General features: G+C 34.4%; 2 protein-coding genes across 7 annotated transcripts; both read right to left on the minus strand.

Annotated features, from left to right (window-relative positions):
- Positions 1-265: 265 nt before the first annotated feature.
- Positions 266-4,540, minus strand: LOC120160346 (heterogeneous nuclear ribonucleoprotein 1-like). Of its 5 annotated transcripts, none has more exons than XM_039170775.1 (5): positions 4,530-4,540; positions 2,580-2,584; positions 2,299-2,525; positions 920-2,114; positions 266-788 (listed from the first exon to the last, which is right to left on the minus strand). In XM_039170775.1, exons 3-5 carry the CDS (start codon positions 2,518-2,520, stop codon positions 775-777), a joined length of 1,431 nt encoding a protein of 476 aa, XP_039026706.1. In that variant the 5' UTR covers positions 2,521-2,525; positions 2,580-2,584; positions 4,530-4,540; the 3' UTR covers positions 266-774. The 5 variants fall into 5 exon arrangements, with proteins under 5 accessions (XP_039026706.1, XP_039026702.1, XP_039026703.1 ...); XM_039170771.1 differs by lacking the exons at positions 2,580-2,584; positions 4,530-4,540 and adding exons at positions 2,826-2,935; positions 3,038-3,405; XM_039170772.1 differs by lacking the exons at positions 2,580-2,584; positions 4,530-4,540 and adding exons at positions 2,651-2,739; positions 2,826-2,903 and having other exon boundaries at positions 2,299-2,534.
- Positions 4,541-6,397: 1,857 nt separating this feature from the next.
- LOC120160350 (probable serine/threonine-protein kinase WNK11) lies at positions 6,398-10,004 on the minus strand. Of its 2 annotated transcripts, none has more exons than XM_039170777.1 (3): positions 10,000-10,004; positions 6,960-7,466; positions 6,398-6,796 (listed from the first exon to the last, which is right to left on the minus strand). In XM_039170777.1, exons 2-3 carry the CDS (start codon positions 7,461-7,463, stop codon positions 6,413-6,415), a joined length of 888 nt encoding a protein of 295 aa, XP_039026708.1. In that variant the 5' UTR covers positions 7,464-7,466; positions 10,000-10,004; the 3' UTR covers positions 6,398-6,412. The 2 variants fall into 2 exon arrangements, with proteins under 2 accessions (XP_039026708.1, XP_039026707.1); XM_039170776.1 differs by lacking the exon at positions 10,000-10,004 and adding an exon at positions 7,802-7,857 and having other exon boundaries at positions 6,960-7,463.
- Positions 10,005-11,675: the final 1,671 nt, after the last annotated feature.

An 11,675-nucleotide genomic window follows, 5' to 3' on the forward strand; every position in this document is an offset into this window, starting at 1 on the left:
CACAGACAGTGAATTAGGTAGTGGCAGTCTCCTAAAATCCATATAACAAAAAGCTTACCAACACGCCCTGAGAGGACCACAATATCAGCATTATCATGCATTATGAACAGTCCAAACTTCGAACATAGAGGTACATTTACAGTCATTGTAATCAAGCGTGCTTGCAGAAGATCGAGGAAACGATGAACGTCAAACGCGACCGACGGGGAGAGTAGTGGCAAAAGCAAAGTGTTATTTAACTATACTGCTAGTAAAGCTGTGTTTATGTATCGAAACAGAATGTTTTGTTATTTTATAGGGAAAACTCGATATCCCTCTAATGTTTCACACTAGTAAACAATCTGAGAGAAAAACAATCCCATATAATCTGACAAAGAACCAGCAACTCTTCCAGGGCATTACAAATTTAAAAAGAAAGATGGGAAAAATAAATACCCTATGGTTTGATGTACCGCTGAAGATGTCCGGTACATTAGTTGGAACCCGATCTTCCGGAGTATATATATCCCGCAATCTGATTGTACATCTCACTTGAATGCCAAGAAAACAAAATAAAAACGAATCAAATATCAAACCTTACGGAAAACCTCCTGTAACTGCTCGCTCTGAATGTGTATATTTCAAATCAATAACCCTCATTAGTGTCATAAGTTCAATTTCCTTGCAAGCTGACATTGTAAAATGACAGTTGTATCCAATTCGCAAATCCTTGGCCCCTTTTTGCAAATCTATTCACCCTACATCATAACTTCTTATGCCCGAATAACAGATAGTCTAGGCAGCGATTCCTGGATAAGAAACAAAGAGACGATTCACCTCTCGAGCCTCAACATATAAGCGTAAATAAAATGGTCGGTCTTATGACGTTAATATAATATTTAGATAATTGAATTTCAGGACTGCTTAAAGAGAATATTACCTCTATTGGACTGTCTACTTGCAACACTGTAACTTCCAGCATAATCCTCGGAGGATATTGCAGTAACATTTGAGGAAACGTTGCCAAGCCCGTAACTGAACGAGCTAGGACCATCCAAGTCGGGAGCTGTGGACTGCCAAGCTGAATCACCATAAACTGAACCACTATGGTAAAGATCCCCATAAGACCCCTTAAAATTACCGGTTGGTCCAGAAAAAGATGATGTCGGAGCAGCAACAGTGCCACTGTTTCTTCCGTATCCTCCCCCTCCTAAACCGTGGTTGTCATCAGTACTCCCGTAACCGGCAGTCCCACCGGTATAGCCAGAAGCATTGCCTCCACTTTGCACAGAAGCAGCAGCACTCCAATTACCCCCACTACTTCCTAAAGGACCAACACTCCCCCTTCCAGTCCCCAAGAAACCACTAGGGTCGGAAGCGTTTGTGGCATTTGTAAGGCCTCCATTTCCCCAGATATCCCGAGTAGCAGAATTAGAATCGTTTCTTCCACTTCCACTTCCAACACCATATCCAATAGGAGTGTTATACCTGTTCGAAATCCCACCATAATAGGGGCTAATTATCCGCCCATATCCTAGACTATTGCCAAAGTTGGAACTCCCACCATAGTCTGGGCTCATTCCCGGATCCATATCCATACCTAATCCATATCCAGTGGTACTAAATTGAGGAAATCCGCTACGAACAGTAGGAAGAGGATTAAAGCTACCATCCATCCTAACACCAAAGTCCGAAAGTGGGCTACGATTATATCCCTGAGCATAACTATTGAGGAAATTGGCAACCCTACTCAAACCATAATTATATCCAATCACAGGGTTGCGGGTGGGGCCAGGTGATAGTTCTTTAGGAACTGCCCTCTTGACCTCCACCAATTTCCCTTTGAGTTCATGAAATGTTTTGTGCAGAACTCTATCTACTGCTTCCTCTGAATCATAAGTGATGAAGCCAAATCCTCTTGGCCTTTGTGTATTATGATCATACATCACCACAACATCTGTAATTGTACCAAACTGATCAAAGTAGTTCTTAAAGTCACTCTCGGTGACCGATGAGGCTAAACCTCCGACAAAAATCTTTTTGGTGCGTCCAGGAACATGAGAACCAGTGATGCCACTCATATTCCGGTTTAAAATGTTCTGATCATCCCTAGGAACAGCCTTCTTTGCCTCAACCTGAAAATTGATCAAACAATTGCATCACATTCTCTATCCCAGTCTAGCCATTGGTTACAAATTCTCTTGAACAAATTATATTGGTACAGTTTTTCTAGTAGTATATTCGAATGGGGTAGAACATGCAAAATCCCAATTGAATCTGCAATGTACAAAGGATAAACATAATCAAGAAGGCTCTTACCATGCGACCATCGATCATATGTTTATCAGTAATTACTCTCTCAGCAACAGCAGGATCAGCAAAGACAATGAAACCGAAACCACGGGCACGACCTGTAAATCGGTCTCTCATGATAATTGCCTCCACCACTTCTCCAAATTTCCCGAAATACTCCTTGAGACGTTCCTCATCGGTGTCCCAAGATATCCCACCAATGAAGAGTTTACCAAGATCTGATTCCATCTTATCTGCAATCACCATCATCAACCACCAATTTCAGTCCCATGAGGAAAAATCTAAACCTTTTCTTTCAAAACCAAGTATCACAATTGGATTCAAAGATCACAAGTTGAAATTCAATCAGAATACTAACACCAATTCAATGTATGGAACTCTCTTCCACAAGTTAAAAAGCCAATACCAAATCATCCAATTATACTCAGCAGCTAAAAAGGATCCATCCTTTAGGAAAAGTGAAGCAAAACAGATCAAAATGTGAACAATAACAACAACCAAACAAGGATATTAGAAGGAAGAAAAAAACATACCTTTTTGAATTACAAACAGAATCTGATCAAAAACAGAGTTGATGATTGTGGAATCCAATCTAGAATCATCTGGAAACTTCATGCACCAATCAGAAAACAACCCAAGAATCCTGACATTAAAAAGAGTTGAAATTTAAAAGATGTGGATCAAGACAAAAGAAAAGTCTAGAGAAAGGCCAGGAAGCAAAGAACAGAAAAGAGATAAAATCTACCATCTTGTAAATGACCCAGATGATAAAATGGGAAGAAATTTAAGATCTGAGACGATAAATGATTACAATCGAAACAAAAGAGGAGGTTTTTCTGTTCATTTTTTCTTAAATAAAGAAGAAGAAGAAGCTTTTTTCCTCCTCCTCTCTATCTCAATCCTCTGTTTCTTTTCTATATCTTTCTTGGCTATTACACTCCTACAGATTAAATCAAAAGCAATGGATTTGAGGGAAGGGGTAGAGGGAGAAAGAGAGAATATATATATGGAGAGATATTGATAGCAAATCCTCTGATGTAAGAATATTTGGAGCAGCTTAAAGAGAGATGACAGTGGAAGTTGATGTCTTATTATTACTATTTCTTTTTGTAATAAAATTTCAATATATAAAAAAAGATCTTATTACAGCTTAACAATATCCATATTAACATAACTATTCTCTGCTTGGATGCAATGCTAGAGCCAAATCCAGCTTCAACTTTGACACCCTTTTAATAATTTAATATTTTTTTAAAAAGAATTTATGTATTTACAGACATGTTTGATCAAAAGTTTGGCATGCTGTTGTTGTCCAAAATTCATCGTGTTAGAATGAACCTTATGGTATATATTGAGTCTGGTTGGCCTGAGTTGAGACCACACACACAACTAGTGGAGTTTAATGTCTATTATTTTATATTTTATTTTGTTCCTAAAAGAACACAATAAAGGATTAGAAAACATCATGGCAATCATCATGTCTTGCTATGTAGACTGTTTGATATCTCCAAAAGTTGAAACCTTTTCAAATAGTAACATTGAGGATTGAGAAACTACAATTCATCCCATGCTATGTCTGTTTAGGACATTCAAATTTGATTTTTTTTTTTTATAAATATATGTATATGATATTTAATATCATTTTGGTAGGTTGGGTGTGTGAAGTGCATAGATTAGTTTTGCGTTATTCTAATATTGGTTCAACAACTTTATGCAGTTAAGATTGGTGTAAATGTTATTCGTGTATAGCAGAAAGCTCCAATGTGTCTAATTTAAGATTAGATATTGGTTTATAGTTAAGATATTTTGGGACATAATTTAATGATTTGGCGTTTGGCCTGCAGCTTTTAAACATTGTACGAGTGAACAAGCAATGTAAGAAAACTATGCAAGGTCCGAGATCCCATTAGATTTTATTGGAAATTTAAATTGGCTTGTTAGAATTAAAATATAGGTTAAATTCCATCATTCATACATCTATTGTGTATAAGTTGGAGACTTAGATATTGTAACTAATTTGGTCAAGTTTATTTTTTTTTAATATTTTTTAAATTTTAGTCTCGATTCAAATAATACAAGATAATATGATTAACTTACATATATTTTAAAAAATCAAAATGAATAACAAGAGTTAAATCTACAACTTACTCATAATACTATGACTAATAACGTAATTTAACTAAGTATATTTTACGATTATTATCTAGGTTATGATTGAAATTTTAAAATTTGAAAACTATATGAATTAAAAATGATCAAATTATAAAGATTAAATCCATAACTTTCATATAGTACAAGGACTAATAAAATTTTTGACAAAAAGTATAATGTTGGCAATAACTTCCAAACCAAGTTGTACCATTACAGCAGACTGATGATCCCAAATGGCCAAATCCCATTTTCTACCCATACATACATGCATACATGCATACATGCATACATGCATACATGCATACATGCAACTGTTTCACATGTTTTTCTGCCTGAAAGAACTGTACATAGGAAATGTCTTTGGTGAGAAAAAGCTACTTGCAACCATGTATTTGGGTACGTATATTCATTTTTTTCCTGAAGTTTTTTTTTTTTTGCATACATAAACTTTTTTGTTTGGACTAAGCAGAAAAGAGATGATCTTGGAATGGTTTCTGTCTGTGTTAATGAAAGAGATGTATTTCAATCACCAAGGGTTAGCAGGTAACTTTAAGACAAAAAAAGAAAAAGAGACAAGGAAACAACAGACAAGACAAGTACTTGTAAAGTTTAGCTAGCTAGTCTTATTTAGCTTAACATGAAAGTTCTGCAATGGTACTTAGTCTTATTTCCTCTAAAAACATATTGAAATGTCCACTAATAATTTGATCCTGGAGTGTCCTCCCATGTCTCAGCTATGACAATATGAAGCATACAGCAATCCGGGTGGCCGGATACAGAAGACGACAGAGACAGACGAAATTGAACGATCTTTAGATTTCCATGAGGGATGCTTTCCCGGTTATCGGAACTCTGGTATATGAATTCTAATTCTCCTTGTAATTCCTCTTGCTACTGTCAGTCTAAACCTCCATGGAAATTCGTTTTTACCCTCGATGTAGTCTGCAGGTTAACAAAAACAGACTCAATTTCTCGTGTTTTTTGCGAAAGAATAACGCTATGATGTTGTATTTGAGGTGTTGTGTATGCACATTCTGGCATTCATGCTTGCTGAAAGTTGAAAATCTTACCTTCGAGCAAGTTTTGGTAGTAGGCTCCCATTGCTTTGGTACTTGTAGAACAGTAATTTTTCGTCGTTAGTACAACGGTAACAACAGGATGAAGAATATTTTGATGCTTTAGAGAACTCGTGTTTGAGCAGTTATGTTTGTACTTTACAGGATGTGTACGTATGTTAATAACTATGAAAAATTTTAAACATATATTACCTTATAATCAGTTTAGAGTATTAAAAGAGAGATCACCGAGTAAAATTACGGAACATCCTAATAACCAAAACCTGATAGCCTAATTTGTTTTTTTTTCATTAAGCAAACAACATATATATTTATATAGGATAAAATTATCAAAGAAAAGCACTCACAAACTTTGACATATCATCAAATCTGCAACTTTTTCTTTGAAATGGAAAACCAGAGCGGGCCAGCCAGATCAGTGCCAGGCTATAGCAATAATTTCCCGACAAATTTGAGTGTGACAGCAACTACATAACAAAAGGTCTCTTTATCAACCATCTTCATATAATATAATATGTTTTCTCAGCTCCATTTGTCATTGCCAAGAGCCACTTTAAGTTGGCTAATCTTCAAGAACATGCCCATTAATTCAGTCCTTTGAATGTATCTTTCCTTTTAGTTATATATATTTGATTTGACTTTGCTTCAAATACAGCCTAAACATCATTTAGTCTTTATCTAAGTTTGACAAAAAAAACATAAAATATTGAGGAATTCATGCACAACAAACCCATAGTTCACACTCATTTTTCTCTCATTCAAACTTAATGTATGTTTTTGAAACCATATGTACAAATTAAACTAGTTTAATCCAATTAACCTACTGGAAAAAGAATTATTTAAAGTAAAACAACCATTGTGTTAATACAAAATAAAGAATCTATACCTAATTACTATTGATCATTTTCATCATCATCAACAACTTCGTCGAAAAACGGATCCTTGAGCAGCTCCGCCGCTGCAGGTCTTTCACCGGGCTGAGCAATGCATCTCTCAATGAATGCCTTCACATCGTTATCTCTAACCTTGTTCAAGGCTTGAGGCCTCATCCCACTTGACACTTTCTTGTAAATTTTGGCCACATTGTCACACTCACTATAGGGGATTTCCAAGGTCACCATCTCAAGCACGCACATGCCGAATGAATATATATCAACGAGTTCAGTGTAATGTTCATCGTATAACTCTGGCGCCATGAATTCTGGTGTCCCGAGAATCGAATGCGCTGAATGGTTCTTTCCCACTATGGCAGCCAACCCCAAATCACCAATCTTAACCTGTTGAAGGATTAATAACTAATGTCATTCATCAAAATCCAAAGTGACAAGGGAGAATTGTGTTCTTCTTTCTTTTTCCTAGACTTTTCCTAGTGACCAAACACGCAAAAGAAAGAAACAAAATGAAAAGAATAATGAACTATATATAACCAGAAAAGCATACCTGGCCAGTATTTCCATTAACAAAAACATTGCTGCAATTAAGATCTCTGTGAATGATACAAGGGTCATGTGAATGCAAATAGTTCAAGCCTTTCAAAATCTGCTTTGACCACTTCTTCAACGCCTTCATTGAAACTTGCCTATGTTTCTTCCTGTACTCCCTCAAATTCCCAGAAGTACACACTTCGGTTATGAAATTGAGGGTGTTATGTTCCTCGTCGCGCCAAACGTTGTACAATGAGATTATGTTGTTGTTGGCCAATGATCTTAACAGCCGGACCTCCGAATAAAGCCTTTCGATCATCGATGGATCGTCGGAGAAATTTCTTAGCTTGACTTGGTTCCATGCAACTTCAATGCCTTCTTCTTGATCAAAGGCACGGTAAACCTTTTTAACTGCCCCGCAGCCTAGAAGCTCCGTGTAACGACCATAACGACCGGTCGGATCGACCTCCACAAAGGGCTCGGAGTCCTTGTCGGATTGGTCTGGATTGACGGTAGGCATCTGCTCACGATAATAATCACGCAATAAACGTATAAGTGATCAAAGAAGTTAAAAGAAACTTTTGTTTCGCCATGGATCAAAGTTTAAGAACTAAAACAATGACAAATAGTGAGGAAACTTGAACCGAAAAAATGAAAAATCTAGAGTAAAAACCCCATAAAAATATGAAAAGCTTGCAGAAGATCTCAATATAAAGAGAAAATTCTTAAAAACAACAGATAACCCATCAAGCCTATGAAAGTTTTATAATCGAAAGTTAATATTTTTAAGCAGAAAGATAAAGATAGAGAGAGAGAATGGTAAAGAAGAAGAAGAAGAAAGGTTTATGGAGATCTCACCATAAAAATATATATATGAGAAGCAGAAACTTAATCTGCAACAAAATCGTACAACGGAGTAGAATGGAACAGCCATAAGGCGGCTTTCAAGGTTAGCATTTATAGGAATGATTCCTATTAGGTTAAGAAAATAACGTTAATTAATTTTGTTCAAGTGAAATTCTTTTATCGGTCCTATATTTTATATAAATTATAAATTTAATATTTATACTTTAATTTAATCTTTGTATTAGATTCAAATGGTTTCTCTTGACCTAACTACAAAGATGATGATTCGATTTTTTTCCTACTCTTGAATATTATTTAGAATGATCGATAAATAAATAAAAAGTTTATTTGAACTTATTATTTTAATTGATATTTTCTTTTATCGTTATATATTTCATTTAACCTTTTCATGCATACAATAATTAGTTATTTTGATTTTTTACTAACAGATAATCTGTATTTTCTAAAATTTAAAAATTTGATCTTGACTCAAACAATTCTTATAAAATCTGTTAATTTAAATTATGTTATATTATACATTAATTTTAAATTAACTTATAATATCTAATTTGATGGGTTTAAATTCGTAGAATTTAATAATGTTATTATCTTTATATTATTTTAATCAATAAATTTCAACATTAAAAGAACCACAAAAATTAAAATTGATCAAATAAGAATATATGAATTAATATAGAGATTAATGATACAATTTTTCATTTTTATTTAAAAAACTGATTTTTTTTAGCTGGATTTTACCAGGCTGTAGCGTGTTTCGGGGGATTTTATTGTGGTTTTTAAGGTTGTGTTGCCTTATATGTTGGGATATTAAAAAGGAAGTCAACCTTGAAACAATTTGTTGATCTTGGATTGTGGACGTTCCACGTGGTGCTTCTGTCGATTTGGACGGTCTAGATTAAAACCATAGAAGTTTTAGATGTGCATTGACTGGGAGGAGTTGCAATGACTTTGAATTTTTCTTACGTTGGGTTTGGGCTTAAGAGAAAATCAAAACCGGTAAACATGGTTTTCAGAACCGGACCGGTTAGCGAACCGGCCATGCTACCGGTTCACTGGTTCAACCGGTCAAACCGATCCGATCGGTCGGAAGAATCGGACGATGTCATAATTATTTAAAAAATTAAAACACTGGGGACTAAAATGTTAAAATATCATGTTAGCAATATGTATTGACCATTAATCAGCTAACATTTTTCATCCAACATGGTCTTGACCAAAAATTAAAACACTGGGGACTAAAATGTTCTAAAAAAAAGATTAATGATAAAATGACTATTTGTACAAGCTTTAGAGGATAATTTTGTCATTATATAAAATATTAGTCATAGAATTAATATTTTAAAATAATAATAATAATTTTGTATTTATATAGATTTGAATCAAAATTATTCCATTAATTTTTTTAATGAAATCGGGAAAGGATAAGATTATCCAAAACTAAATCTAAAATCTAAGATCAATCATAACTAAAATAATATATACTACAAACTTAATCGACATATACGAATCAAACGACCTTAATGATTAAGGGAAAATTGTTATTCCCTGAAGTCTCAGGTTCAAGCAACATGTATATAAGGATATAAACGTTTAATATCAAATGGTTGAAAATCTTTAAACATATATTAACTTTATAATCACGTTAGACTAATTAAAAAAACTTAATTGGCAGATCAATTCATTAACCTCATATATATAAAAGTTTTGTTTATTCGTGAGGCATATGAAAAAGAAATACATATCATTATATTATACATTCCTTTATTCAAAAGCATATAAGTTTGGTTGTCACGATTATTCACTTTCTTCATGGTTGCAGTGTCCATGATGAATAGTGCAAGCATGTTGTAGGGCAATCATTTTCAATTATTGTTGAGATTGCTGTTTGAGTTTTGCTAACGCAAGGATATTTCGGATTGCATTCGCATAAGATATATCTATTTTGAATGTGAAAATTATGTTTATGAAATCATCTTTTGAGAGGAAAAAGAAAAACATTTCAGAAGAGGACGTAATGTTTGTTTATAATCACAATCTATTTTTCAACTAATTAATATATATCTCACCAAGGATTTTGTGACTCAGTTCCGGCAGCAAGCCGAATCGACTCGGTGGTGACTCGGCCAGAGTTGAAGGAGTTTCGTGAGAGAATGGATTGGAAGGGGTTGAGGAAGTACATAAATGGCCACGAAAAAGAGCGGGGAGCTATCCATATTGAGCTTCCAGGTGCTCTAAAAAGTGGTTCGGATCCTGGGGCAATGATTTTGGATGCAATGGCTCTGCTTTGCCTATGGAGTTGGACCTTGATATTTTGTAGATTTTTTTTTACACTAGATCTGGTATTTAATGAGTTGCCTTCAGGGGTTGAATTCAAAGTGATTAATGTCGGCGCCAACCGGAATCCGAATGAACGATGCAAGGGTTCGGTTATTAAAGCTGTAAATTTAATGTCCCTTCCCTTGGTATCCTTATTTATTTCTTCTCCCCATTATCTCTGAGATCCAGATACATGATTGTTCATTTATGATACTTACAATAGTTCAATGATAGGGAACACTAGCTACACTGGTGCCTTCCCTGTTTCCCTTTGCCACTTATGTCCAACACATTGTTTAATGCTAGTTAGATTGCTGTATTTTTAAGCTGAGCTTTTTAAACAAAAATGTTTAAAAGAAATTAGTACACATCTGTTTCTGCAGAAGAACCCATTTTTTGCCTGGGAAGACATTGCCTGTCAAAGTACTCAATACTTAAATTTCAGTAACTTTTTGTGGCAAATTGGGTTCAACCTGAGCAATACCTTTACCCTTATATATATATATATATATAAGTATTATTTTACTCAGATTCCTTTGTCTGGTTTCAAGCGAAAAATAACGTTTTTTTTTATGGATAATGTCAGTAAATTCCTGATTTGCTTCCATAATCATATCATCTGTCCTTTATAATGTTTATAGCAATGTCTTATTTATTGCATACAAACAATAACTTTACATTAGTTAAAGGTAATGACACATGGATTTTCATTTTTCAAACTTTGGGTTGTAATATCCTTGCTTGTAAATGATCTTAAGAGGCTAATAAAGGAGGTTCTCAAGCTTAAATTTATTTAATTTAATTGTTAATTGTTAAAGGTATGATCTTTGCACATAACACCAATGATCGGTTAACTTATGAAAATAATATCTATTTTATATTTATTTAATTAAATGAAAATTGTTTATAAATATCATTTTTTAAACACAATATTATCTCAAAACCATTGAAAGCTTATAAATAAAATTTTAATTCAAGAAAAAAAATATTGATAAGGCAAGGCAAACACAAGCTCCAGACCCAAATCCAGTGTAGCAATTCAAACACTGTCAATCTCCTCCGATACCTTCTCCAACACACTAGAACAGTAAAACTCGCTCCAAAAGTTATATTTTTTAATCTAAGACGATCCAAAAATACTAAACAGAGGGGCGTGCTTTAACTTAATTTACTAATGCAACTAGAGATAGTAAACGGGTACAATTTCGTGGATTCGGCATCGTATTCGCTTCAATTGGGGCGGGAATGAGTATAACTTTAGTGGGTAGTGGACGGGTGTGGATTTAGAAAGTGGTACCCGTCGGGGTAGTGGGCGGGTGATGGGTTTGAGACCTTATCCGCCCCGAATCCGCCTGCCCCGTATCCACCCGCCCACTAAATATCCATTAAATTTTGGACCATTATGAATTTAGGTATAATTTTATAGACTAATTTATAAATCTTAATATTGTATAAGATATAACTTAAAATTTAACCAAATATTAGAGATAAATTTATGAATCAATTTTTTTCTTTCAAACCTCTCGTGCTTTGCTTGCTGGTTACTACG

The sequence above is a fragment of the Hibiscus syriacus genome, unplaced genomic scaffold (genome assembly GCF_006381635.1).
Source record: "Hibiscus syriacus cultivar Baekdansim isolate YM2019G1 unplaced genomic scaffold, ASM638163v2 tig00111392_pilon, whole genome shotgun sequence".
In the NCBI taxonomy this organism is placed as follows: Eukaryota; Viridiplantae; Streptophyta; class Magnoliopsida; order Malvales; family Malvaceae; genus Hibiscus; species Hibiscus syriacus.